This window comes from Aspergillus nidulans, chromosome II, assembly GCF_000011425.1.
Source record: "Aspergillus nidulans FGSC A4 chromosome II".
Classification (NCBI taxonomy): Eukaryota; Fungi; Ascomycota; class Eurotiomycetes; order Eurotiales; family Aspergillaceae; genus Aspergillus; species Aspergillus nidulans.
The window spans coordinates 989,106-1,017,042 of record NC_066258.1 but is presented as its reverse complement, the minus strand read 5'-3'; the positions used below and the strand labels follow the sequence as shown (position 1 = coordinate 1,017,042).

General features: G+C 51.3%; 8 protein-coding genes across 8 annotated transcripts, besides 1 other annotated feature; 4 read left to right on the top strand and 4 right to left on the bottom strand.

Moving 5' to 3' along the window:
• Positions 1-27,937: part of a sequence feature (contig 1.141 1061..203328(1)) that runs on past both edges of the window.
• Positions 3,327-5,256, bottom strand: ANIA_08175 (lytic polysaccharide monooxygenase AA11 family protein). Its single transcript, XM_676352.2, has one exon. The coding sequence runs from the start codon at positions 4,900-4,902 to the stop codon at positions 3,646-3,648; it is 1,257 nt and encodes a 418-aa protein (XP_681444.1). The 5' UTR covers positions 4,903-5,256; the 3' UTR covers positions 3,327-3,645.
• ANIA_08174 (uncharacterized protein) lies at positions 7,327-9,793 on the top strand (the record flags this gene model as incomplete). The annotated part of the gene is made up of 5 exons (XM_676351.1): positions 7,327-7,453; positions 7,492-7,931; positions 7,989-8,084; positions 8,141-8,698; positions 8,846-9,793. The coding sequence occupies 5 exons, from the start codon at positions 7,327-7,329 to the stop codon at positions 9,791-9,793; spliced, it is 2,169 nt and encodes a 722-aa protein (XP_681443.1).
• ANIA_08173 (IMPACT family protein) lies at positions 10,880-11,905 on the bottom strand (the record flags this gene model as incomplete). Its single annotated transcript, XM_676350.1, has 1 exon — positions 10,880-11,905. One exon carries the CDS (start codon positions 11,903-11,905, stop codon positions 10,880-10,882), a length of 1,026 nt encoding a protein of 341 aa, XP_681442.1.
• On the bottom strand, positions 12,354-14,231 carry ANIA_08172 (putative aromatic amino acid aminotransferase; the record flags this gene model as incomplete). The annotated part of the gene is made up of 3 exons (XM_676349.1): positions 12,354-13,425; positions 13,475-14,045; positions 14,102-14,231. The coding sequence occupies 3 exons, from the start codon at positions 14,229-14,231 to the stop codon at positions 12,354-12,356; spliced, it is 1,773 nt and encodes a 590-aa protein (XP_681441.1).
• Positions 14,690-18,404, top strand: ANIA_08171 (uncharacterized protein; the record flags this gene model as incomplete). The annotated part of the gene is made up of 5 exons (XM_676348.2): positions 14,690-15,554; positions 15,607-17,142; positions 17,259-17,277; positions 17,600-18,341; positions 18,397-18,404. The coding sequence occupies exons 1-5, from the start codon at positions 15,088-15,090 to the stop codon at positions 18,402-18,404; spliced, it is 2,772 nt and encodes a 923-aa protein (XP_681440.1). The 5' UTR covers positions 14,690-15,087.
• ANIA_08170 (histone chaperone napB) lies at positions 18,357-19,932 on the bottom strand. The gene is made up of 3 exons (XM_676347.2): positions 19,660-19,932; positions 18,702-19,532; positions 18,357-18,651 (listed from the first exon to the last, which is right to left on the bottom strand). The coding sequence occupies exons 1-3, from the start codon at positions 19,778-19,780 to the stop codon at positions 18,533-18,535; spliced, it is 1,071 nt and encodes a 356-aa protein (XP_681439.1). The 5' UTR covers positions 19,781-19,932; the 3' UTR covers positions 18,357-18,532.
• On the top strand, positions 21,071-23,186 carry ANIA_08169 (protein apnA; the record flags this gene model as incomplete). The annotated part of the gene is made up of 4 exons (XM_676346.2): positions 21,071-21,927; positions 21,980-22,325; positions 22,379-22,743; positions 22,851-23,186. The coding sequence occupies exons 1-4, from the start codon at positions 21,343-21,345 to the stop codon at positions 23,184-23,186; spliced, it is 1,632 nt and encodes a 543-aa protein (XP_681438.1). The 5' UTR covers positions 21,071-21,342.
• Positions 25,846-26,972, top strand: ANIA_08168 (protein nmrA; the record flags this gene model as incomplete). The annotated part of the gene is made up of 2 exons (XM_676345.1): positions 25,846-26,489; positions 26,558-26,972. The coding sequence occupies 2 exons, from the start codon at positions 25,846-25,848 to the stop codon at positions 26,970-26,972; spliced, it is 1,059 nt and encodes a 352-aa protein (XP_681437.1).

Sequence of the window (27,937 nt, the reverse complement as noted above, 5' to 3'; positions counted from 1 at the left end):
AGTTCGACGACAGGTTTATTAACGGGAGATTGAGTGGATAATTTAGATAAGTCGATTTACACACGTGGTAGTGCTGGGCGAAGTCTCCAAAGCTCGGGGCAACCTGCTTGTTCGTGTCGTATTCATGATCTCCCTCGGCTGGCTGTGGGTGACAACTTCGTCAACATCGCTACTAACATCAGAGTTATGGCCTTACCGCAGCGGCATGAAACGCTCAGGTCATAGGAGATGGAGTATACCTTGAGCGAGCGCCGTTTGCTAGCATGAAATGGTGGGTGCCTTAGTCTAGAAAGATTATCGCACTCTCCCTAGAACATCCTTCCCTATATTCTTCGTAGTCGTCGTATTCCTATTCGAGTGAATCTGAATGCAGGTGGTGACCATAATCGAAATATGATGAATTTCCATTGCGAATTCGTGGTTGCTAGCGGTGCTTCTAGCGGTGACGAGCATATGGGGAGCTTTTGGATCTCGGAGATGGTTTTAGGACAGATCTGAATCTGTCAATCTTGGATTCTGTCAAGTTGTCATGTAGGATGGCGGCGTCCGCTGTTTCATTTCGAGGATAATCTAGCTCCCTGGCCGTGGGTGTCCAGAAGGACGAGAAAGCGTAGATGATATGGCGCGTGAGATCTCATCTGTGTGAGGCGACGGGCTAAAGAAGGAATAGATTAAGAAGACAAGAGTGTTTGGAGACGAGTAGTCCTCAAGTTGCGGTGATGAAGAGGAAGAAGTATTAAGATATTTATCGGGGCCTGTGAGTAACTGAAGTTTTATCTCTCTAGCCACTTCAGAACTATGCAATAGGTAATAGAAGGGATACTGTAGTAACTGCATGTAAGATCTTTACGAGAGGTGGGAGAACACCTTTAACAAAACTCAGTATCGCCTTTTCGCACCCTCTAAGGGCTCCCAACCAGGGCCGCAATTGCTGCTTGAGGGCTGAAACCCCCAGGTCAAGAGCTTGTATCACCAACGATTTCCTCAAATATCCGAGATTTATTTAATTCCTAGCCCTGGGCTTATCCATCCATATCAGCTTAGTGAAATCATTCAATGATGGCCTATCCAAGCGTGGTGACAATCTCAAGCATCTCGAACAGGACCATATCAGACTCGCCATTGCCAATGGCATTTAAGCCAACCGATGGCTGCCGACTATTACTGTTGACTCCCATCCCCTGCAAGCCCAAAGCCTTAACCTTCTCATCACGGTAACTAAACCAGAAGCCTTTAATCTCTCACGCATCTTACATAAATCAAGCGGCATATGATCAAACGGACATTCGGTCCCGTCTTTCCCGGCGTTACGCCGATATGCTTCCGCCTCATTAACTTATCTCACAGGCGCCGAATGTCTTTATCTCTCCGCCTGCCTGTCATACTTTCGCTCCTTGGTGGCTCGGTGAGAAATTCCAAGACAGCGATCTGCGTGGCGGGTTTGAGGACCGGCCGCGCCTCTACGCCTTTGACGCCTCGAGCAGGTACGGCTTCCTGTACATGGTCTTGCCGGGATGAATATGATTGCATTCCTGGCTGCATTGGAGGCGAATCTTGGTTCTCTTAACTCGGCTGCTTGCGGTACAGGAGTCTGCGTGGTAGCTGCGATGCACGTCCAGCAAAGTTCACCGATGTAGTTGCAGACCTTTCTTTGCAGCTGAAGGTTCCTTCATTCAGCGGGTCACTTCACACACTTTCCCATTGTTCCAGATTCGATTGTTGTCCTTTGATGGAGCGTAGTATAAGAGTGATTAGTCGATATCTTGGGGTTTGTTAGTGCTACATGCGCTGCAAAACGCTGTAGATTTTGAACCATCGGTCTCCAGCTATCTCTTAACCGCAATCTCCAGAGTGACAGTAAGAAAGGTTTTGTATATTTGCTCGCGAGAGATCATGTGACAAGAGGAGATTCGAGCAGCCCAGGATGGGAGGTAGCAACTCAATCTTCCAAGAGGTAACTGGATGGACGAGTTAGCTAAGTTATGGCCGCTTCTTACGACCGTCTGTTTGTGCAGAAGACTTGGGAAAGCTCTTTGTTACTCGCAACATTTGCCTTGGAGTCCATGACACGCACGGATGATACCTTTCTAGTCTTGGGAAGGCAGGGTCTGCACAACCACCTCATCGGTCAATTCTGCGCAAATCACTATGGGACACATGATTTTTTTCAGATGAGGAAAGACAAGCCTGTCTCGTAGTCCGCAACTCTCTCGGAAAGTCAAAGGCATCCGCAGATCTTGTTTTCAGCATAAATTCAGCCACAATGATACCCCGCATACTACCAGCGATGCTTGTGCTTGATAAAGAAATCCCGGACCGGCACAACCAAGTCTCGTTTGTCAGTTGAAGGACCGTTATTTTCCTGGTACTGATAGAAGACAAGAATGCTTCGTGGTAAGAGTGGGAATGGCAGTTGTGTCTGCAGTAGGGATCAGTGACCATCATACAGCCGGAGAGTCAGAAAGTACCCGCTTCTTCTCAATCCAAACTTTGTCTAGTGACGTAATATCCATGGTCACTGTACTAGATGCAATAAGGACCTGATGGTTGAAATCGATGGACTGGGCTTGATGCTAAATTCCACGGCGATGATAAAGCACATTTACACGGCCCGCGCACATGGATCGATGCCGGTGACCACGTGCTAGTGCCTATACTGAATGCAACCTCTACTTCCTCATCATCGTATAAGAAGTTTCCCAAGTAGATTTTGCCGCTCATTTATAAGGGGCGAGCTCAGCACATATCAAATAGCCATAAACCCTAGGTCTAAGCGCCGTGAAGGATAAAGTGCCAAGTCAAGGCAACCCAAACTATAAAAACCGCAACTGGCCACTCTCACCATTGCCATTTTACCCGACTCGTTGAACCCTAAAAAAAGGAAAAAAAGAAAAAGAAAAGACAACCAAAAATATGAAATATAGATCTTATTGTCTCAAGAAGTTGCATAGAAAGCAATCATCTTCACACTTCTATAAAACGCCGCTTGAGCGGCTCTTACTGGCCATTGCTAAGCGCCGTAGCTAATCCTGGAATATGACGTGGAACAGCCTGCAGAAACATTGCATCCTTCTGATCTTAGTAACGAGCAGCGGTCAGACTCTTCAGACTAGTCAAAACTTCTGTGAGATTGGAATCAGGCCGACACGGGGGCTGAGATACGTGCTTGATAGTGCCAACCATTGGTCCAAGAAGAACCATATGGCGGTTAAATTGAGTTCGGGTTGTTAACCTCGACTTGAAACGTGCTGTAAGCTCGTACTGTCTATGGTTGCTAGGGCTAGAACTGTGACGTGGACGAGGAGCCCAAGCATGGTTGAGGCGAATATCAGGAACCAGCGCTATGTTCATTCGTCTATGATACGAAACAGAGATATAGGAGAAACACATGCGAGAAAGACTGATTGGATATAAGACGGTATCTACCTAATGCACCCAATTCCGTATAGGTTTTACCGCGCGAAAATCACATATCCGCCGCTGTCCGTCAGAAAAATGGTAAAGACACGAAATGAAACGAAGGTAAGAGGATCCATCACGACAAAAACTAGTAGTGAAGTGATTTGAAACGAGTTAAGAATGTAAGCACTCGTAAGCAAGCCTAGGGTGCCACCCGACCAGCCGATGGATGCCCTTGCCTTGGATTTACGAGTGAATGTTGATGTGGCCGTGAGCGCGCCTGCGGGAGCGCTTCTCTTTAAGCATGCGGGACTTGATCTGGACAGCCTTGACTGCAAAATTCGTGTTCTGGCCCGGGGTGCATTCTGTACCGCTAGACAGGGTTTGGACCTCCGTCCAAGTTCCGCTGGCGCAGCGCTGGAAGGACGAGCCCCCAATGCAGTTCCAGGAGCCTTCGTCGGTGCACGGGCCGGAAAGGGCGCCAGCGGTCGAAGTGGTGCCTGTGCTAGGCGTGGAGGTCGGTGTGGCGGTTGGTGCAGGTACGGACACGAAGGTTGAGGAAGGAGTAGGAATGACGGCGGCAGGCTCAGTTGTTTGGGCAGCTGTAGGCTCACCGGTGAAGTCAGGGACGGCTACGGTTCCTCCAATGCTAATAGAAGGGGTAGCCGCCTCGGTCGGAGCCGGAGTTGCTTCGGTAGGAGCTGCTGGGGTAGAAGACGCTCCGGTAGCGTCCCCTCCCAAGGTAGGCTCCACAGAGCTACCACCACTGCCGAAGCCGGCGTCTCCCCAAGTCGGCGAACCTTCGTAGCAAACATTGTTGGCATCGGGGATGAGGTGCGCTTCATTGAGTGTCTCAACCATGGAGCCAGGGTTGGGGTATCGAGGAGACATGTTCTGCTCTGTCTTGCAGCCGTTGATGTTGGCAATGAACATAGGAGGGTAACTTTGAGCGCGTTTCTCGACAGCGGCAACATCTGATCTCTTCGTGGAAGATCCGCCACTAATCGTAATCGGGGCACAGTTCATGTAGAACTCACGCTGCCCGATGCGATTGATCCAGGTCCAAGCAAGAGTATACTGGCCGTCCTCGAAGTCCTCGGGGATGACGAAACTGGGCCTGAACCCATTCTTCATCCCTGCGTCACCACCCTGGTTAGTATTAGCCTCGTTGGGATCCATGCAGCCTCCTTCAATTGACTTTATGACACTCCATTGTGTGTCCTTGGTAGGAGCACGATCCGAGGTGATACTGATCTGGCAAGAGCCGCCACCGTGAGTGGCGCCGCCCTGGAACTCCAAAGTGTGCTCCTGGCCCTTCGTCAAGTAGTTCTCCGTGGTCACAGTGTAATCGGTCTCCTTGCAAGGGAAGTTGCTTCCATCACCCGCAATTGGCGAGTTGTCCCATGATTTGAAGTTGTATGGAACCGGGTTGGTCATGACCATATGAGCGTCGACAAGTGAGAAGCCAAGAATGGCAGCTGCGGCAAGAGATTTGGCAAGCATTTTGAATGATCGAGGCGTTTGGGTAGAGAACTGTTCGACAATCGAAGGAGTGTATTTCTGATCGTACCAGACGAATCGGAATGTGTAAAGAAGGTGTCTCGAAAGGAATGGAACAGGGCTAGCCTGAGAATCGGTCGAACAAGTTCAAAGAGAAGAAATCTAACGGACCAGCGTGATGGAGAGAAAGAGAAAACGTCTCAGAGCATTGGCATCAAGGGGTTCTTATATCCATCTCACAGCATCGCAAATACTTGGGCCAAGATCGTAGGCGACATCAGCGCTCTGAGGTGGAGTGCCATGGCCATCTGGAACCCTGCGTTGCATTCGGACTGGATATGTCTGGGCAGACATGAAACAGCCCACATTCGATGTCTACTGCAGGTCATTGAGTTTGTGTCGGTCAAAGAGCAAAGAAGCATCACAGTTCGACCAGATCTGATATCCGCTAGACCGCTTTAGGCACAAGTGTGGCGCATCCCTGCTGAAGAATCTCGACCAACCAGGAAAAGTCTGTATGGTAAGGGCGCAGTAAGAACAAGGATCACACACTACAACAGCATTGTATCGGCCCGTATGACATGTGGTAATTCTCCGGTCTGGGCTGCCGCACCATTCAGGGCCACGACTCCAGGTTGCTGGTTCAGCATCCCACCCTCAACACCAGATTGGCCCGACACTCCGCTAACCTGTCTCCAATCAGCTTCCTTAGATGCTCATCCAACTCTTGATTTCTCCTGAAGGAGGCAACAGACTTTGGGCGTCGTATTCTGAATGGGCGACCGTGCTTGTGTTACATCCCCCAGGTACCATCAGTGAGCCATCGCATTCGCGTCCATACTTGGTTATATTCGCCTTCACTTGAAACCTGATCCTCTTGAAGAAAGACTATCACCCCCACAGCCTGATGGATCAACAGGATCTACTGCACTGGGCTTGCTCCTTTTTCATTGATAATTCTCTATGATGGGTTTGTGAGGGACGAGATGCAGGAGGTAGGACAACGCTGAAAGCGACCTCGTTGCCTCTTGCCAGGTCAAAACCAGATCATCTCCAGCCTGAAATGTATCGAATCTATCAGGCCGAAACCCTCTGGCAGATGGATAATGGATTTCTCACGTGCCTACTGGAAGAAGCGGAATCACCGAGACGATCCTCGCCCAAGGCTCAGCCACTGACATTATATATGACATCTGACAACATCCCATTTCCTGGACGGAAAACCTTGTGTGTTTCATGCTGGTGGGCTCTATCACTTCCCTCGTACCGTGGAAGGAAAACTCCGTGCAGAGACGACGCTTCCCTCAAGTATGGATACCAGTTCCTGGAAGTCTGTTTAAGCATTTCTTGCGGTTAAGGGTAAACATTTTCTTCATTCTCAAACTGCTTTCTCGAAGTTGTGGTCAGTTGGTGTACTCAAGAGTACGCCTTCGCTCCATCTCGATGTGCGCAGATCCAGTGTGGCTGACAGGTGCGATCCTGCGGGTCTCAGTGGGGCGAACGAAGTCCAACCACATGTACTTTTTACCGCCGTCAGTTCAACGACTTCTCACCAACCATGTACTGCTCAGCATCATTCAGCTTTGACTGGAGTGCTGAGGCCCTTGCTATCGGCTCACCTGGCGACCGTGATGAGGATCAATGATATTGAGCCGAGGGCACCTAAGCGGCAAGGCAAATCCTGTTCCAAACCTTGACCTCGTACCTGAAACACTGCCGCGTAGGACTGCCACGGCGAGAAAGAGTGGCGAACCCCGGGTCGAATTGACGTATCCGCATCGGCATCTAGGCTCCTTATTACCAAGAAGTTGGGACCGGTTCGGTCGAGTCTATGGAGTGAATCGACACGTCGAATAACGGTTTTCTCATGTTTGGGAGGCCACGCTCCATTGTAACAACAGCTGTGATCAATCCTTGTTGAAACAGTTACAGGACCTTACCGAAGACAATCTTGTTTTGATGCAAGCGATGTCATACGTAAGACTAAAAGGCGAGCTCACCGGAAACAAGCGAGACCCTTTGCGGGTTATACGTTTCAGATTCTCCGTACAGTGTAGTATCATGGGTATAGTTACCTAAGGACCCCGCATCGGCGCTACAGATGGCAATCAAACCAGCAAATCAAGCGGATACTTTTCGGGGTGCATGATCACCAACCGGAAGACAGTCGGGTAAGGATTCTCGGCCTGGGCCTACCACAGCGTCCTTAGGCTTTACTGTATCCCCTGCCAGATTCCCACCACAAGACTGGAGGGAGCATACAACCAATTTGCGGCCATACATTCACCGTACCTACGGACCTTATCTGTCAGTTCAGTCTCAATGAGAAGAAAGTGCTTCATACGTCTCCATATCTGGATATGTCTATTTGTTAAAAGAGCCAGACTTACCACCTTTCAGCTGCTTTCAAGCGCCCAAGCTGCAGAGATGTCGGCGGCTATTGCCCTTCCCCTCTTGAATTCCATTGGGTGTTGCCTGCTTCTATCTGTGTCTAACCGCCGCCCAGTCTCACCAAATCCACATCTTGACTCAAATGCAGGGTCCTACTCTGTTGGTATGGGGCAATAGCCTTATGACTATCGTGCTTCGCAGGATTTAAAGACATACCTCAAACCATGGGTGTCAGTCAGCTTAACTACCCGGTCGCATTGCACTGTCTCGGTATACGAAAGGGGAGAGGACCCATGGCTGTATCCCTAAACTCTCGCGATGATATGTCATCAGTCCCTCTGCAGGTGGAGGCTCCTTTCAAAACTACGTTCTCCAACCGCATCTCAGTCAAAGCACGCCAGGACTCGGGAAGGACATTGAGGAAACCAGCAGGATCTATTTTCGCTCTTGTCTTTGAAGGCTTTCTTTGCTTGATTGCATTGTGTTTCATAGGTACTCACCTTACCTCTAAACGCCCGTTCCTCACTACAAGCTTGATTACTGAGTACGGACACGTAGCACTTGCACTCGTGGCATTATGCATACGGAACAGGCCGACAGGCGATAGCCTGGGATCTGCCATGGAGCAAGCCATGAGACTGGTACGTATATGGTAATCATTGGTTGCATGCTGGTGAGCTCTAAGAATATACTTACAGGGCCCTACTATATACCCTATTCTCTTTGCGGCGTTACTTTCGCGCTCTCTTAAAAGCATTGGGCGATATTGCGCCCAAAGGTCCGTTCGCATGTCGGTGAGTCCCGTCAAAGCGCATCGAGGGAGGCAGTCTCATTAAAGATGATGTTTCAGAAACTATGGGCCTTAATGAATACCAATGCAACTGCGGATCCCATCCTCCATCTCGTTAGCATGCCGGCCTCGATACTTGTCTGGGGGCTGCTTGTTCTGTGGATTATGTCACCCTTAGGAGGCCAGAGTACTATACGGCTGCTGTACAAGGCGAATATCACCAATGAAACTCACCCCGAACTTCGTTACTGGGATAGCGGTCCGTTGGGAAATATGTTCATTAACGTTGGGATAATGGAAGGTAACGATGGCAGCTGGCCATTGTCTATGAGAGATATCTACTCTGCCAGTCTGATGCAGAGCGTTAGTACTAAAGCTGGGCCGCTTGATCAATGGGGAAATGTTAAGATACCGCGCATTGAAGCAGGTAATGAGTCTCAAGTTGACTCCGCTGGTTGGATGCCCATCAAGAAATCGCTTGGGGCTGAGACGTTCACGTCCTTGTTCGGCATGCCGATCGTCGGCCTGTCCGATATGAAAAAGCAAGGTGACCTCAATTTGACGATAGAGGCTACATATGTCGTGCTTTCAGAACCGTCGACATACAGCACGTCAAATGTGAGTGGGAAAGGAATGACTGTGGACTGTGTCGACTGCTTTGAATCGTATGGGCCACCACATTTTATCCGGTCACAAAGATTCGTTGGCCTTCCTGCCGATGGTTATTACGAAGGAGTTAAGACTAATACTCCGAATTATACCCAGCCACGTACCCTCCGGTTCAACAACACTGTTGGCGATACCACAGTCACAACATGTCAAGTAACCCAGCGCATGGTAGAGGCATTTATTGAATGTGTGGATGGGAGCTGCGAAGCTACCAAAGTTCGCCCATCAACAACCGACCTTCGTGATAAGAACTTCACGAGTTTCGACTACTGGGCTTGGATTGTCCTAGATATGCTGACAAGCGTCGGCTCGCAGAAACCCCAACGAGAGGTCATGTGGGGGGTAGGCTCGTCCGTTCTCTTCCTGAACGATTCTAGTTCTTTTTTAATGCAAACTGGCATCAGTGGCTCACAGGCTGAAGTGAATATATCCAACATAGACCCGGAGCTCTTCTCTACGAGAGCATCTATCCTTCTGAACACAGGTCTTCAAGCCTTCATGGCGCCTACAGGTTTTTCTGGCGAGCTACCAACCAACCTAAGCCTATACGGTGTCCCTCACGTACCTGGACGTGGGCTACAGGCCATGGCTAATCAAACGGCTTTGGACACGTTTGAGTATACCGTATATGCTCCTCCAAAACAGCTCTTGAATATGTTGAACGATCTCGCGCCTTTTGTGGGCGCTTCTACCAACGCCACCTTTGTTCGTTACACGGAGGTCTACCGCCCCGACTACGTGTGGGCAGTCATTCTTATCATATCTTCTGTTCTTCTCTTTGGGGTTGGAGTTGCAGGTATTTGCGTCAGGTTCAAGACGTTCGCGCCGAACATGTTTGATCCTGTGGCAGCCCTGACGTATAGCAATCCGTACATATCCTTGACTGGACGGGAATACGACCCGCTTGATGCGGACGAACGGGCCAATCTCCTTGGTGACAAAAGAGTTCAAATTGGTGAAGTTGATGATTATAAGGGCGTGAAGGCTGTCTTTGGCGAGGCAGGTTATGTTACGCCTTTGCGGCTGGGGATTCCGTATCATTGACTGAAGGGATACCGTCCCAACCCGGTCAATACGTTAACATATACGTATATTTTCTGAAAATGCTGTTAGCGATTCATCTGTATATAGAATATCGAATCCGCCGGCTCCATGTCAAAAGCTGGTCGAACATAGGTTGACAGACACAGTTCTGTTTTGTACTACTGACAAGAGTTAGAATCTAGCTCGAAATACGATCAACGACACAGTTCATCGGATTACGTTACGGCAAGACCGTCTCGAATTCATAATCCACATTTCTAGTACAGCGCTATATGACCCATGTGCAAGGAAAGGAGATGCTTCCCAAAAGATCATAATAAGCATCGCCTCAATGTCCCTGAAGATCATGTAACGTAGCATTCGCTCTGAGCCCTTCATCGCTGTCACTAATCACTTACGTACAGTAAATGCAACATATACATACCACCAGCAACTCGGAGCACTCCTTGATAGCGTGTTTCGGGATGTCGTCTGCGAACGGGTTTATCCGCCGCGGCACGGCTGAAGGCAGACATGGTGAAACTGGTCGGACAAAGTCTATTTGTTCTAGACAATGTACGGGGTGTCTACTAGGTACTTCCAGACTATCTAGGTCTATGCTAGAAAAGAGAACTCCTCGTCCAGTGTGACCTCTCCAACCCCTATTCTGGTTGCAACCCGGGGTTATGATTCCAGCCTCCGTAGGCGGCATGGTGGATCCTCTTCCTCATCTATCTTACATACCACTTGTCGGAATGAAGACTGGCAACGCATTGACAGCGTCGGTGTCACATGTTCGTGTTTTTTGACGCGTGCGCGGTTTGTCCGTACCACTAAGTGAGGGTCTGACATTGGATGAAGGTTAAAAAGTCAAATCTTCTGCCGCTGTCAGAGTCATTCAGGGGGGTAAAGAAGCATCCTCACATTAGGCACGAGAACTGGCCAGACGCTGGCAGTCGTACCATGCTGTGCTTGAGCTCACCGTTGGGGCTATGCAGGAAATTTGAATGTTACTCAAAACATGCGTGGCTTCGGGACTTGACCCAACTCCTCGAAGGAGCAGCATTTTGGCTGTGCCTTGAGTTCCTAACCAATTTGGCGAGCGAGTTATTTCTTCCCCTTCTTCTTTCCCTTCTCACCAGCTTGATTCTCCTTATCCCTCGCAAACCCACCCTTAACCAACGCATCCCTGCCAGCAGCATTGATAATCCGAAAGCGATCTGGCCCCAACAGAATACCACCATACCATCTCGTCACAACGACAACAACGTCCCACACATCCATCAGCTGCATGAGATGGAGCAGTCGCCCGCCCGCAGCCGTCTCTCCGTCATCGTCGCTGTCTTGTATTATCATCTCGGTTGATGATCCTTTTCCTCCTTCTTTAGAGTTGGAGTTCCCAGGCGGCTTGCTCTGCTGCTTGATCCGCCACGCACTGATATTATGCGTCGCAGACGCAACCTTTTTATCACTCGCAAGTAGATAATCTAAATACGCCTTTGCCTGATCCAAACTCGTAACGTGCGCTGCGCGTCCCACGAACACGGATTTCTTCTCAGTAATCACCTCCGACATAACCCAGGGCGGAGGTTCAGAAAGTCCAAAGGTCTCGTGGAGAGCGAGGGAGCTCATGTTTGCGTTTATATTTTCCAAAGCGTCGAAAGATGGGTCCTCCGTGATGGTTTTTGCGTCCGTCGTGCTTGCACTCGTGTCATTTGTACCTCCTCCAATCCTCGGTTCTTCAAATGCCTCTATTGCCTCATTAATAACGTCGAAAAGACACACAGCACCAGGCTGGTACATCCGTCCTAGTATATCCTTGAGAACATCGACGGCAATTTTCCCTTCCCCACGAGCGGCCGTAGATGCGGTCCCCAAAATCTTCGGCGGTGTGTCCGGATAGTCGGATTCAAAGGCAAGAAGGAAGGACAAATGCGTGTGGTTTGGTACTTGGAGTTTGATGACTGTCTCTCCTGTCGTCGGAGCGCTCGAGCTTGAGGCCCCTAAGTCTAACGTTGAGGTGCCGCAAGACGTAGATGTTTTTGATATTGTTATGGTCTCCGGGTCATATATTGCGTTTATAGCTTCAATTTCGTCGGCGAGTTCCGCGTTGGAGAGCTGGAGGTCGGGCATTCTCGGTTGTGTTGTGTTGAGCTCAGCTCAATAAACACTTTAGCAGGGCTTGTTGCAACTCAATTGTGCAGCGAATGCTGGTACAAAAACAGCTCGAGCGCTATGGCTTCTTCAAGATCAACAACGTACTTCTGATTGTTTGTTGAGGCAGGTTGGAGGTGGGACTGAGAAGTAGTTGGAGGAGTTGGAGATTTATTCCCCGCAGTACATATCTCTGCTCGCCATGTGTTACGATTAGTAATATACAATTTGGGCATAAAGTTTGAACTTGAATCGCGAAGCATGGAATTCGGCTTTGATCGATTCCAGAGAAGCATCTGTATTTAAGATGTCAAAAAAATCTATCAGCATCTACAAGCCTGTCCATAAGTCCATCAAAATTTGACGTTCATATATTCGCACCAAAGATAACCCAACGCCGAGAACTGTACGTCAGTAGCGAATTCAATCAACAGCCCATTCCCAGAAAATTAGCAGATGGTTCCATCTGCAGCTGCTCCATCGTTTGTGCAATGCCGTCATCACCTTCAAGTCCGTCTAAGTTCTTTCTCTGCCAAAACGATCTGAAACCATCGACCACTCGTTGAGTGATGGGGACAACATCATCTGCCGGCATTGCAGCGAAGCACAGCCGGAAGTATTGATGACCACGAGCTTGTACCTCGTCCGTCGGCGAGAATATGGTGCCTGGACCAAGGAGGCAGAGCTGTGGTTTTTGGGTGAAATGCACCCATAGCGCTTTGGAGAGCCTCTCAGGTCCATATATCTGACGTAAGGGGTGACTCTCATAGTTTACTTTAACCCAGACGAACATGCCGCCAGTGGGCCATGCGAAGTCGTACATTTGTACTTTTTCCAAGACCTCCCATGAGTCTTCTTCATTCCCGCTCAAGGAGAACTCATCCGACCTAGTGTGGAGTGCGATATATTTACCCTCCTCCAGGCCACTGCACATCTGCTGCATGCGTTGTTCGTAACCTGCTCGTAGACCTTCAAGCCAGCGTACCCAGCCATCCATCTTCCAGGCCCTTTCGGTGTCCTTGCTTTTCGCGGAATCAGCAGATCCATCATCCACCTGCTGGCCCAGGATCAGTTCGGCAACCATAGCTTGGACGAAGCCTGATGGTGCTTGGGTTGACGATTCTGCGATTCGCGCCAGCCTCTCAATGAAAGCTGGTTGTGCTGTAATCCAGCCGAGACGGCAACCCGGAGCAATTGTCTTCGAAAACGTGTCCAGGCGGACAACCCGGCCGTCCATGTCGATGGAGAGATACGACGGCACAAGGGAATCAAGAAACTTGTACCCAGATGACTTTCTTCCAGCGTTGTAATTGCGCTCCGACAAAGCTGGGTTTACTGACGAGTTCCGATGTCGTGCTTGGAGTTCCTGGGCTGACGGGTACTGCAGGTTCCAGTATGGGTCGTCCTCGACAATGATCACATCGTACTTTTGGCAAATAGCGTAGATCTGCTTGCGACGTTCGACAGACAATGTGCCACCAGTTGGGTTCTGGCCGATGCTTGATGGGCCATTAGTGGAAGCACAATATTCTTCGAGCATTAACTTACGTTATGGTATACATCAGATGTGGACGACAGCCTTTGCGATGGTTCCAGTTTCCCAAAACCTCGGCCAATCCGCCCGGGCCGTATGGCAGCATACCCTCGTCATCAATAGCCACCGGGACGATGTTCAACCCTCTTGGCTTGACGGTCTGAATAGCATTCATATACACGAATTCCTCGCAGAGAATGCCCTGGCGCAAGTGTATCCCGTCACGGTCGGGATTCCACGTTTCCGTGAAAGCTTCAATAGCCTTGGAGAAGCCGTCGGTTGCGCCCGTGGTCAAGAGGGTGCCAGGACCGCCAGCGTAGGGAATGTTCGGGTGAAGATGCTCGCGAACGAACTGATTGACAAAAGTCGCCAGAGGAGGGAGACCCTCGCTGGTGCCATATTGCAAGGCTGTTGTGATATCAATCTTCTTTGATGTCGCACTCCGAGATTCTTTAGGTACGACGATACGCTCGCTTGTCTGGGGTCCCTTGGCCTTCTTTCCGCCCGGTATTGTCGGGAATCGCTGGGGATGTGCGGCAGAGGCTTCGAGTGTGTCGTACGGAAAATAAGAAGCATTTGGCAGTCCTTCAAAGATACAACTAGTGAGCAGTCGGCTCAGCTGAATTGGAGATAGGACTTACCACCGGCCAAATTGGCAATGCCCGGAATCATAAAATACTTATAGAAGTCTTTGACGGCGCTCGGAGCACGCCGCTTCGTTGTGAGGCTAAAGTGATGCGACAAATCTAAAGGGGGCGACAAGGAAGCCATTGTGAACGATGCTTGGGCAGCTGCTGTCATCGGCGGTCCTCACCCGCTTCAAGTTATAACGGCAGGCCTCCAAGCTGTTATCTCCAACCTGCTTGATAAGCAACTGGAACCAACGTCAACGGCTCATTTCCGCAGCCAATGGTACCCTCTCGCTAGCGAGGCTTGCCCGGTCCGAGCAAGCTTATCAAGGCTAAAAGGGCAAAAGAGATGCGGGGCTGATTATGGCCTCATTGTGATACCTGGGAATGCCGCGTATGAACTATGGGGTATGGGGCATGGTAGCTATAAGACAGCCGTTGGAGGCTTAAAGGGTTTTTTTACTAAGGCAGCCAGGTGTGAACCAAACAATGTACGTACGGGAAGATCTCCCACTAACGCTGGACCTGATGATGTCCTGCCCACCTTTTTGCAGATCAAAAGTTACCGTACGGCCAATCCATAGTCAACAGAATACAAAGGTTCGCTACACTCGTCAGGAAATCTCCGTACAAATCATGTTTCCCTCTTTCCCTCTTCTCCGGACTACGCCGGATGAATTGGCCAATTGTCTGATGACATAATCACAGCTGTGCCAGACGCCACCCTCCGCAGCTGATCTCTGCTCACCATTTCGTCTTTCTTTTCCCTTCCTCGTCCATCGCTCATTCCTTTTATAATTCAATCTTTATCAAATTCGTTATCGTTAGTCGGTTGCCGTGAGTTCGTATAGATTACGTTCTTTCCGACGCTAGGGCAGATCACCCTACCGGTTGAGAGGGTCTGTTCTAGATTAGCCGACAATCTATTCCGCCGCGCCATCGAATCTATATCTCCAAATTTCTACCTTTGCCGCTGTCTTACCTGAATTCGTCTCAGCATGTTCGGGGAAGTTTCCGAGGATGGCTCTCGGATATATGTACCTCCTGCGGTAGAGGTTGAAGGCCAGTCCGACGATCCCGATGCAACCGATCTACTGGTACCCCGCGATGTAGACACCGGTCATACCGTCCTCCCTGTGTGGTTACGGGAGTCTTCCAAGTCTTTTCGCTGGGCATGGGTCCCTTTACCGATTCGCAAGGCGGCTCGCGCGACAGCTGATTTCGTCAAGGGTCCGGACCCGCCATACCCGCTTTTGTTGACACCGTTATTTCCGCATATTCAAGAACTGCCACGCCGCTACTTGGACAAGTTCTTTCCGAAGCGCAAGCATAAAATATCTCTCCTTTTACTCCTATATATCGCATGGTTCCTGCCGTGGACCATCCTTTTCCTACTCTCTCGTTCTGCCGGTCACATTGAAGGCTATGGGCGACCTATCACGCTGTCATGCTCGACTACCTTCTGGTAAGTACGTTCGGGAACTTCTTCAAAAACACCGCTAACGAGTATATTCAAGGTCGTCTGGAAATGGGTGTGGACTGAATGGAAACGATTGCCGCCCATTTACGGGCGAAGCAACCGCCTTTCGATGCCCCGCCAACTGTCGAGACACGAAGATTCTTGAATCGTACACCATTGGGAACGAAACGATCAGCTATAGGGGCCTTGTTGTCGGAGGGCCTCAGCCCGGATCGGATGAACCCGGCGTCTATCGAGCAGACAGCTTTATTTGTCAAGCCGCTATCCATGCAGGAGTCATCGACAATGACGGAGGTTGTGGTGTTGCTCGATTAGAAGGAGCCGCGCATTCATTCCATGCATCGAAACGGAATGGCATCAAGTCTATCGGGTTCCCGTCCACGTTCCCGAAATCTTTCAGTTTCCTTAAGCCGTCGGAAGATGCCACTTGCCCACAGGATCCGCGGTGGCCTCTCCTGGGCATCACTATTGGCGCACTCGCTCTATTGTGGCTCTTCTGCTCGTCGCCTGCAGTGCTATTCTTCAGCACTTTCTTCATGCTTTTCACTCAAGTGGGATTGGTGTCTGATCCACCACCTAGGGCTCAGTTGGCCGCGCTCATGTCCGTATTCGTCGCTCGTCTTCTTCCGGCGTCATTCGTTGCCTATGTTCTGTATAGGTATTGTGCACGACCACTTTTAGCACCGCTGTCGCCGCCCATCTACCAGCTCACCAAAACCTTTCTTTATTTACCTCCTGCGTTCGTTGGCGGCCTGAACAACTACACGTTCGCGAGATTGATTCCTCTTGAGCGCTTGACTCCCCATGATATCCAGCAACAACCTGGTGCGAAGCTCGCATTGGCCCTAGTGGTTCCGACCATTATCTGTATTATTGTGACCCAGACCCACCATATTCGTATGGGTGGTCTGATGCCACATTATCTCAAGGTTTACGGCACGATGGCGCTCATACTTTTGATTCTCCTCCCACTTCCCGGACTTCGTCTACGTATCCACCATTACATTCTCGCAATCTTATTGATGTACGGGACGGCTTTTCCCACTCGACCCTCACTGATTTACCAGGGATTACTGCTTGGTTTATTTATCAACGGCATCGCTAGATGGGGTTTTGCTTCAATTATTGAAACGCCTGCTGCCTTGGGCGAACTAGCCCCGGGAGCTGGCGGATCACACGGTTGGTGGGGAGCTACCTGGCCCAACATAAATAATAGCTCTGTTACCATATCCCTACCTGACAGAGGCTCTGGCGAGCTTTATCACGGCAACGGCAACATCACATTCTCACTATGGGAAAAGGAACGCATGGATAAATTAGGCGTGGACGGAGTGTCGGTCCTTGTGAACGACGTCGAACGCTGGCGTGGTTACGTGGACGAGGATCCAGAAGGGGAATTTACATGGCATCGTCACGGTCATTCGGGTCTTGACCTCAAACATCTCTCCACTATTGACGACGACATATTTGCGTCCTCGGAGCTCGAAATCAAACAAGCTGATTCAAGCGACGATGCGAAGCCGGAAACCCTCTTCTTCCGCTTCGCATTCTTGAATGGCGCCGAGGCGGGGACGTACGGCGGCCCCGGGATTTGGCTCGAAGACGGGGGCTGGATTTCTCCTCCACAGCCGAAAAACTAGATAACCGTCTTTATTAGAAGTACTGTGCATCTGTTAAAGGATATTATAGCTACGACTGTTGTGATTGGGTTGGATACGATTGGTATAGCTGGACTGCAGATTATCTTTTATGAGTTACGAATGAATTACTAACTACTTTTTTTACACTCTTAGAACCAGGGCATAATATGCTCAAACACGCTAATTTTTGTCAGGTACACGTAGTAAACTCATTTCAGGTCTCAGACAATGAATCCATAACGATCTAAACTTAGTAGCCGGCCGACTGCCAGGCTCACCGCCCGCCCCTTCCCATTACGTAGCATCAACAGTTCTCGAGCTGTCTATTAACATTGCACTTGCGAACCAAACCCCTATGAAGAGTCTTTCTGATAGACCATCGACAAATAGATAACCAAGCGTCAGCAGCGATGGACCACGCAGATCCTTTTCTCCAAGTCCAAGCGTAAGCTTCCACACCCATCTCATCCGGCTGCACCAGCTGATATCCAATCCAGCGACGTTCTTTCGACGCTTGGAACTACAAGACCCTTATTCTCCTCTTACCTCCGTATCCGCTCTCTCGCAAGATCTCCCTCAAACCCTGAGCTTCAACAAGCGCGCTCCGAGCTTGAGACAACACTCACAGACTTAACTGCCGACCTAGACGATCTAGTCGAGAGTGTCCGAGCTGTCGAGCAAGACCCATACCGCTTCGGCCTCGAAATCGAAGAAGTTCAGCGGCGACGCAAGCTTGTCGATGATGTTGGCAAGGAAATCGAGGAGATGAGAGGGGAGTTGATGAAGGTTATTACGGATTCCGATCATGCCGAGGCTAAAGCTACAAGAAGCACTGGGCTCCCAAATCCAGCAGACTTTGACGATCATGGTCTTGATGGTGATGACCAAGGAGAAGACTATTATGCAGCTATGGAGCAGCAGCGGCAAATGGAGCTCATGCATGAGCAGGATGAGCAGCTGGATGGGGTATTTCGAACGGTGGGGAACCTGAGGCAGCAGGCGGATGATATGGGGAGGGAGTTGGAAGAGCAGGCAATTATGATCGGAGAGATTGATACGCTAGCTGATCGAGTGGGAGGGAAGTTACAGAATGGAATGTCGAGGTTGAAGCATATAATCAGGAAGAATGAAGGTGGGTATTATCATTGCATTATCCAGTCTGCTTTGAGGGTTTCATGATCTTCCAGTCTGCTAACTAGGGATTAGATACGATGTCGTCGTTCTGCATCGCTGTCCTCATTTTCGTCCTCGTTCTGTTATTAATACTAGTCATCGCCCTATAGTTTGGGGGCTGTGAATTGCTCGAAATTCTCTTTTGGACGTTTAGACCTTGGCCTTCTTGCGTGGGCGGGAGTCTTCCTCTTCTTCGTCCTCGTCATCTTCATCCTCATCCTCGTCGTCGTCCATATCGAAATCGTCGGGATGCTCTTCAAAGGATTGGGCTTAAAAACAAATTAGCTGGGATCGTCTCGGGGAGAAGAGAAAGTTATACCATAGTACTTCAGCGCATTGGGCCAGAGGTCTTCAGCAAGGGCAACGGCCAATTCGCTTCCGGCAGGGAAGGCTTCGATCTCTTCGAAGTCGTCGTCAACGTCCTCGTCTTCGTCGGCCTCGTCATCCTCGACACTTTCTCCTTTGAGAAGCTTCTCAAATTTCTCCTGTTCCTCCTTGGTCGCCGCCGCAGATTGTTCGGCAGTCACGTCACTTCCGCGATAACCGAAGAAGTTGAAGAAGCTTTCGCCGGAAGGATGTCCTAGAGGGTCCTCATCGTCGTTCTCATCATCCTCATCCCTCTCAAGGGCCTCCACCTCAGCAAGCTTCTCTTGGAGCTTCTTGAACTCTGGCAACTCCCTACGAGAACCACCCTTCTTCTCCGCCTCAAACAGATCGCAGGTGGCATCTAGCAGACCCTTGGTGACATCCATATCCTTCTTCCAGTTGATGCGGACAGGCTCGGAAACAAGTCCATCCCAGGTCCTCTTCTTACCACTGGCAGTGGTGAAAACCTGCTTTCGCCAGTATAGCTCCTTGACCAGCTTCTCATTCTCGAAGAACGGGTTCGCCTCGCCGGTGTGGAACTCAAATGTAAGACGGATGCTGCGCGGCTCGCCCTCGCCCTTCTCGTTGACTTCGAATCGCTCGACGGTCAAGTTCTTCAGGGCAGAGCCAAGGATCGCCGCATCGGCGGGAGTGATGTACTGGTCGACGTCACCGGACGCATTGGACAACACGCGAACCCAGAAGTTGCTCTGCACCTCAGGGTGCGCGACGATCTTGGCGCGCTTTTCATACAGGGGACGAAGTTCGACGATGGAGCGACGCACTGTAATTTGGTTCATGTTAGCATGTACATTGTATATAACATTGATTAACGTATAATAACATCGCCGGCACTTTGCAAACGATGCGATGCGCTGGACAACGAGCCTATCTTGTATCAAGTTACTTACTCTGCTCAACCTCTGCGCGAACAAACTGCTGCTCCAAAAGGCCAATCTCCCTCGCAACCTCTGGGGGAACAACAGGCTCGGAGATGCGCTCCGCAAGATCCTTCTGCTGGTCGTTCGACATGTTGATGTACAGACTAGGTTTGGTCTGGCGTAAATGTGAGAATTATCAATTGGTCGAGTAAAAAGAATGAAGAAGAAGAGCAGGAAATCCCCGTCAAACTTAGGTCAATCAGGTAAACACTAATCAGGGGCCGGGGAGGAGACAGAAAAATCTGAGCTCTGAAAAATTGTTTTAATTGCGCTGCGCGGCTACGACCTGAGAAACTAACTCCGACGGAGTTGGCGTATTTCGTCACTCTTTGCCCTTTCCGGGCCGCGACGCGACGAACAGGGCGCTGCTTTAAGCCATAAGCTTAAAGCGGCGTGCGTTATCTGAACCACTGCATAGAGCACTCCGTACAATGATCTGTGTGGTTATGCTGCTCGCAAACTAGTGACGAGAGATACGTAAGCGCCCTAAATAGTTACGATGACACCGACTTCTTGCGAGCAAAAGGCATTTCAGGCGAACGTCTGCGATGCATATTGTGTCATATATATATTTGTGGTTGAGGGCGCCTTGACAAGGAGCGATGAATAGTATCATTATTTCCAGGAGATAGACTAAACACTAATGAATGATGTGCTGTATTAATTCTAAAAAGCCAAACACCCCCCGAAGAGTAGAAAAAAAACTGTTCAGCGACATCCCAGTCCAAAGGAATAATATTACTGCCTTGCAGCTAACTGCATTTACGAGGAGCCTGGATGCTCCCAGTATGGAGTACGAATTATAGTGTCGTCGCTTTGATCCCTGAATCCCGTGATTCGAGGAACGTCACAAGACCGACTGATTATTTTCTTCGTACCTAGATTTTGCCTCCACCGTCTTTTGATCTTGAAGTGATAGGGATATACTCGCCAAATTGGGCCAGCTCGACTTGAACTCGATGCCGTATCTGGTTCTAGATATATTTTCCCGAAGTCAGGCCGGCTCCAATCAATGGCACAGTCCGATTTTCTTTTTCGCCTGCTGATTGAACAACTTCTACTTCATTCTGGCCAACAGTAATTCCAACGGGTTGAGTTCGACGTCATCTCTCGAATGTCAACTCATGCATAAGCTCATATGCCGACGTCGGAAGCCAACCACGGACATTGTCCTTGTCTCAGATACTCGAAAGGAAAGAGTGGCGGCAACAAAAATCTCGCAGCGGTACACTAACACGGAGTGGCTCCAGGATCTCCTTGCCCGCGTCCACAGAGGCGCATCCCGTACGTAATAGGCCGCTGCTAAAAACTTTCTCAACACCAGAGAGAATAAAACGAGGGAACGATGCTCGCACTACTGCTGCTACTACTGTCTCCCTGAGCTCCTGTCACTTTCCTATAAAAGGCGCAAAAAACCACAATCACTCTGGCGGTTTGATACTGTCTGGCCAGATTCTTATCTCGGCTGATCTAGACTGCATTTGGAGCGCGGAAAGATTTTCAGCTCGGGACCCATCGCGATACTACACCTTATCTGTGCTATTCTTGGGTCGTGTTCGACTCGCCAAGGACTGCTTTACTGTTGTCGATTCTGTTGTTAGACGCTGTTGAGTTGGCAAGGATTATCCCCTACTGGGTTACTTTACTGCCAACATGGTCGCCGCCGATGATACGATTCCAGAATTGGCCGAAGGCCACATGGAACCCCCAGTGCCCGAGTCTCGGGTGCTGATCATCATGACTGGGGGTACTATCTGTATGCGACCGTCGCCAGCGGGCTTAGTACCAGCACGAGACTTCCAGAAACAATGCCTGGCTCGTGTGCCGACATTCAACGATGGGTCGAACTCTACTATGATGGATGTGGTGACCAACGCCGTGGGGGAGATCAAGGCTCATGTGAGTCTGCGGACTCCGCTGACAGCATACGGCCGGCGAGTGAGGTACACTGTCTTTGAATTCGATGAGCTGCTCGACAGCAGCTCCATCGACGCTAAGGGCTGGTCTGAGATTGCGCGGACCATTGAGCGAAACTACACACTGTTCGACGGCTTCGTCGTGCTCCATGGGACGGACAGTCTGGCGTATACCTGCTCGGCGCTGAGCTTCATGCTGCAGAACCTCGGAAAGCCGGTGATCCTCACAGGAGCCCAGGCTCCGATGCTGGAGCTACAGAACGACGCTACAGATAACCTACTCGGGTCACTGGTTGTGGCTGGCCACTTCATGATTCCAGAGGTCTGTCTGTACTTCAACAACAAGCTGTTTCGTGCTTTACCGGGCGACCAAGGTAGCGGCCAGCGACTTCAATGCCTTTAATTCGCCCAACTGCGCGCCGCTGGCTGTCACGACGTCGATGCGCACGAATGTCAACTGGGAAATCGTGAACCGGCCGAACAGCATTGAGCATTTTAGCATCCAGACAAACCTGGACACGACGCATGTCGCCTGTCTCCGTATCTTCCCAGGTATCAAGCCGGAGATGGTGGATGCGGTGTTGAAGCTGGAGGGCTTGCGTGGGCTGGTCCTGGAAACGTTTGGCGCTGGGAACGCGCCCCACGGCCAGGACAATGCCATGACCAAGGTGCTTGCTGACGCGATCGCGCGAGGGATCGTCATCGTCAATGTCACTCAATGTGAGTAACCCATAGCGTCAGAAGAAACCGATCAACGTTACTAAATTGTCCAGGTCTGACCGGTAGTGTCAGCCCCGTGTATGCTCCCGGCATGAGTCTCTCCAAGGCCGGTGTCGTCGCGGGATTAGACATGACCACAGAAGCTGCCCTAACCAAGCTGGCTTACCTGCTGGCGCTCCCCGGGGCGGACCCCAAGCTCGTGGCGAGCAAGATGTCCGTCTCTCTGCGCGGCGAGCTGACCGAGTCGTCGCAGCCAGTCTTCCGCCATCCGGATGGAGCTCTGCCCGAGCGCGTTCAGGCGCTCACTATATTGGGATACGCCATCGCGCAGGGGGACCTTGCTCGCGTTGAAGAGCTCTTGAAGAGCGAGCATCACTGGCTGCTGAACGATGCTGACTATTCCGGAAACACTCCAATGGTAAGCTTTTCTCCTCGTTCTCTTCTTCTCACTTCTTCTCTCCTCTTCTCTCCTCTTCTCTCCTCTTCTTCTCTTCCCTGCTTAGCAACACCGCTAACGCTTTACAGCATCTGGCAGCAACATCACCGTCCGTAGATATTCTGCGATTCCTGCTGCTTCAGGGCGGGTCGGTGCATCTGCGGAATCGCAACGGACGCACCCCGCTCTTCCTGGCCGCTAATGCTGGACTGTCCGAACACGTGCTTCTACTGCGGAAGTCGGGCGCGCACCTGCACTCTGACGAGCGGACGGCCGCACAGCTGCTGGCGCGACGACGGCCTGGCATCTGGGGACTGGCCGGCATTGGGCCACGTGAAATCAGCGACAGAGAGATGGAGGAAGTCGACGGGGACGGGTACCGCGCAGGGTCGTCGCACTGGCCGATGGCGGGATCTGCGCCTTGACCTCGATCCTCGATGAGCTACAATAGATGTCTACATAGTCTAAGCCGATAGATAGGCGAGAGTGATAGTGATCGTTGATAGGGCACGCTGGCGGCTATATTGCTTGTGCTTGGCTGTAGGAATAAGGGTCGCTGCTCGCAAGGGCAAGAGGGGGACCGCGTACCAGACGCTGTACCCCATATAGTCAGGTACCCAGCCTGGAAGGGCTGGGCGCGGCGTCTGCCGGGCCCAGTGCTTGCCCAGGGCAGGTGACCGGCAGGGGAACTGGCAGGACTAAGAGGACTGTAGGATGACCTCAGCACGGAAAGCCACTCGAAAGCAGCCGCTGGGCCTTCTCCGCGGAGACGCCCTTCCTCTCCGCACCTCATACCCCTCCAAGATTCTGTCAAAAAGATCCGAGGAAGCTAACCCCGCCTTGCGGATTGCGCCATCTCGGTCGCTCTACCGATGCTCTATCTCCAAGGTCCTTTATATTCCTTTGGTATTTTTTATGTTATGCAGACTCGAATGACCGAGTCAGACTAAATCAGACTAAATCAGACTCGAATGAGCACCCTCCGATCGAACGCCTCGCCGACGACCGTGGGACGCTAGAAAAACCACGCACGACTACCGTAGCGGTGGGACTCGTCAAAGTGCCGGTCACGGTTTCCAGCATATCAACATGGAGATGCACTGGGCTTGGCGACACCGTGGAACGCCGCGGGGCATAGATTGGCTGGTCAGTGGTCGGGATGGAGTATGGATCTCGAGTTCGGCGGTTCAGGTCTGGTCAGCGAGTCAACGTGCGCTGGTCGAGGACTGAGAATGGCATTTCCTCAGCGGACGTGCTGAGCCGGGCGCTGAGCCGGGCGGTCGACGTTTCTTTTTCTCTCCGGGGGCCTGCTGTTTTGAGTATCCAGCTAGTACCAATGGTAGCAGCAGTACCAGCAGTACCAGCAGTACCCAGCTAGGATCCGTCTGTGGCTGCCGACGCTGCCAACCCGTGACCTGCGGACAAGACCGGCCAGGATTGTGTCATGTCTGGGGTGTTAGTGATTTGCTTTTTTGACCGCCCTAGGCCTTCCCGAACCGGTTTAGACTGGTGTCATGATTGACTTCGATGAACAGCTCGTCCGTCTCTATCTGGATGTCCACCGCAAGTAATATCCGAGTCGCGCTCGTGCTCGACGCCGTACGGACACCGTACGGTGTACCGTACTGTGTGACCGCCAGCGGGCTCTGGGATCGATTCTCGATCTGTAGCCACAGTAAGACGGCGTGACTGCTGGGCCGGAAGAGCCTTGCGGGTTCCGTACACCAACGTGTCTAGCGCTGCCTGAGGCAGTTCCAGTGTTACGTAAAGGAAAGAAATCAATGGCCGACGCAGCACGACCGCAGCGTTTTTCGTTACCAACCTGGTCGGCCTGTGTGCGATCTTCCCGTCGGGCTGGAGTCTGGACTCCAGCGACTCCAGCGAGTCTGGTCTGGCGTCACTGCGAGAATTCTGCTGCGGCTTATCTGGCCTGAGTGTTGAGCGACGACGGCTGGCTCCTCTGGAGGCACGTCGAAGCGTGCGGGAACGTCCCGTACCAAGAATCCAAGAATCCCTTAGCAAGTGTTTAGAAAGCGATCGAAAAAAAGAAACGAGGATCCTGCATGATCCATCATATAACCTTGATCCTGTAGCCTTGACCTGGCGTACGGGTCCTGACTCTAAGGAATGCTGAGTCCCTAACTATTTTGGAGTATATAATGTGAATATCATCGGACCCAGATCGGAAGCCGTATTCAGCGTAGCCGTTGTGGTCCTGTCCAGGTCCTGTCCAGGTCAATGCCCGCCTGATCCCGGAACCAGTCTTTCAGATCCACGTCTCAGACGCAGATATCAAATCCAGCATTCAAGCTCGAAAATTTTTCAGCCGACAATCTTAATCAGGTTCGCAGCTCGGAATATCCACTCGCCAGAAGTCTTGGTGCACCTGGCCATCCCATATTCCCATTCCTATTATTCATAATCGGCAGCCTTAGCTAACAGAAACCCTCGCGAGTCGAACCTTGGAGGCACGCGGTGCCGGACGGTGATCATATCACTGCACCTGATTTCCAGGCTGCTTGCTCCTCGTTCTGTTTTCTTCTTGCACCATCGATTTCGGTGATTGCGGCATTCTGGAATCATCGCTCGTTCTCTGCTTGCTTGGCTGTCTACTTTACTGTCTACTTTACTGTCTACTTTATACGGCGACATCCCCTATACTTCTCAGCCGACGTCTCAGCCTACGTCTCAGCCTCCAACGTCTCGGGTGAGTTTTTGATCTTATCGTGCTTGCGGCCTCTTCTCCCACTTCCGCTTTCCCCACTACTCCTCCTTGCCTTGACGAGTCCCGACTTTTTCGCAGCTTCCTGGTTGCGGCCTCTCGACCCATCCTTGACTAGCCTGGCTCTCTAGCCCAAGAGTCAAAGCCGTGCGGATTCCACCTGACCTTCTCCAGGTTCCAGCCGAGCCCTCCTTCTCCATTGGGTGTCGGGCTTTGCTGCGTCTGCTCTTCCACTACCCCGCATAATTCAATCATTTTTCCCCCTGATCCTTCACCTCTGCTCGACACCTGCTTGACAACACCATCGTCGTCCCCCACAAGACTCCCACCGCCAGGGACCCGTCGAGGATTCAGCCGTCCGAATGGCCCAGCAAAAGAAGACAATCGCCGTCGTCAACGCGACGGGGCGCCAGGCCGCTTCGCTCATCCGCGTCGCCGCGGCCGTCGGACATCATGTGCGCGCGCAGGTCCATTCACTCAAGGGCCTCATTGCAGAGGAGCTCCAGGCCATTCCCAATGTCACATTGTTCCAGGGGCCCCTGTTAAATAATGTCCCGCTGATGGACACGCTGTTTGAGGGCGCGCACCTCGCCTTCATCAATACCACATCCCAGGCCGGTGATGAGATTGCGATTGGCAAGGACCTCGCCGACGCCGCCAAGCGCGCCGGTACCATCCAGCACTACATCTACAGCAGTATGCCAGACCACTCGCTCTACGGGCCCTGGCCCGCCGTGCCCATGTGGGCGCCCAAGTTTACCGTGGAGAACTACGTCCGCCAGCTCGGCCTGCCGTCCACTTTCGTTTATGCGGGTATCTACAATAACAACTTTACAAGCTTGCCATACCCGCTCTTCCAGATGGAGCTCATGCCAGACGGCACTTTCGAGTGGCATGCACCCTTTGACCCGGACATCCCGCTGCCTTGGCTAGATGCAGAGCATGACGTCGGCCCGGCGCTGCTGCAGATTTTCAAAGACGGGCCTCAGAAGTGGAACGGTCATCGGTAGGTTGCCGATTGAATGGGGGATGGGTGAAAGAAAACGAAGATTGAGAACTTGCTGACTGGTGTAGGATTGCGCTCACATTCGAGACGCTATCTCCCGTACAAGTATGCGCGGCCTTTTCGCGCGCTCTCAACCGCCGGGTAACGTACGTCCAGGTCCCCAAGGTCGAGATCAAAGTCAACATTCCAGTCGGGTACCGGGAACAGCTTGAGGCCATCGAGGTGGTCTTCGGTGAGCACAAGGCTCCTTATTTCCCTCTACCCGAATTCTCCCGTCCTGCAGCCGGATCTCCCAAGGGATTGGGTCCAGCCAACGGCAAGGGCGCCGGGGCGGGAATGATGCAGGGTCCCGGAGGGGTAATCTCACAGCGTGTCACAGACGAGGCCCGGAAGCTGTGGTCGGGCTGGCGAGACATGGAGGAATACGCGCGCGAGGTCTTTCCTATTGAGGAAGAAGCCAACGGGCTGGACTGGATGCTGTGACAGACGGAGCCTAAGAAAATTTTCGAGCGCAGCGAGGTCGGGGTATCGAACCCCAGACGACCGTGCGCCGCGAAACCGACTTGAGCTAATCCAAGCGCTGCGACACCAGCTCAGTTCGGTCGGTGAGCGACGGGCTGCGGTCAGTCCGCGCTCAATCCTGTTTCGGTGCCATTGATATCACCCTTGATTGCGATTGGCCCGATAGGGAGATTGCACACCCATCGCATTATTCGCCCTATTTGCTCTCCTTCAATCGCCCAACAAAACCGCCTGAATCCTGTCTTACTCTCACAAAACGACATCTAAATCGCGCAATTTCTCGCATGCATTATCGGCGAATTGGCTTGGGTTATTATTATACCTATTTACCTATCTACTTCACTTGGAGCGAGCAAACAGCAGTGCAAGAAAACCAGAACCACCCCCAACTACAATCACCCTCCTCTACCCGACAGCCACCGAGGCCGGAGTCGGGGTGACCTCGGTCCCCACGAGTCCCTCCTTTTCAGATGATGTCGGCCACTCACTCATTTTACCTAAAAAAAGAAAAGAATACCACCTATTTGATGCTTTGACTAGCAAACAGCCTTACTTACACTACCTGATTTTTGCATGGCGGTGGTGGAATCGATGCTTGAGTCTACCTACGACTTTCTAGTAGTCAAGACGTGATGGAATGGAATGATGTTGAAACGCAGTTACGATCTTGCAGCATGAGACAAAAGTTATTTAGCCTGATACCATACCAGGTTGCGTCGTTTCTTATTTTTTTTAATTCCCCGGGCGTTATCATGACCTAGGTCGACTGATTTACCATGGCTTGATTTGATTCGCCTTGGCCTCTGGCTGGCTGTTTGGTCAATTGAGTGAGGATTTAATTACATCTCTCTTCTGGTCATTCCTCTTCTTTGGGTCTTTTTCCTTTGGCTCTGCATTGTAGCGGGTTTCCTACTATTTTTGATGTA

Excerpts from the sequence above, each read along its gene's own strand:
- ANIA_08170 (XM_676347.2), bottom strand. The coding sequence starts at position 19,780 with ATGTCGAACGACCAGCAGAAGGATCTTGCGGAGCGCATCTCCGAGCCT. Across the intron at positions 19,533-19,659 it reads TCGCGCAGAGGTTGAGCAGA|TGCGTCGCTCCATCGTCGAA; the intron begins GTAAGTAACTTG and ends ACCAAATTACAG. Across the intron at positions 18,652-18,701 it reads CAATGCGCTGAAGTACTATG|CCCAATCCTTTGAAGAGCAT; the intron begins GTATAACTTTCT and ends TTTGTTTTTAAG.
- ANIA_08175 (XM_676352.2), bottom strand. The coding sequence starts at position 4,902 with ATGCTTGCCAAATCTCTTGCCGCAGCTGCCATTCTTGGCTTCTCACTT.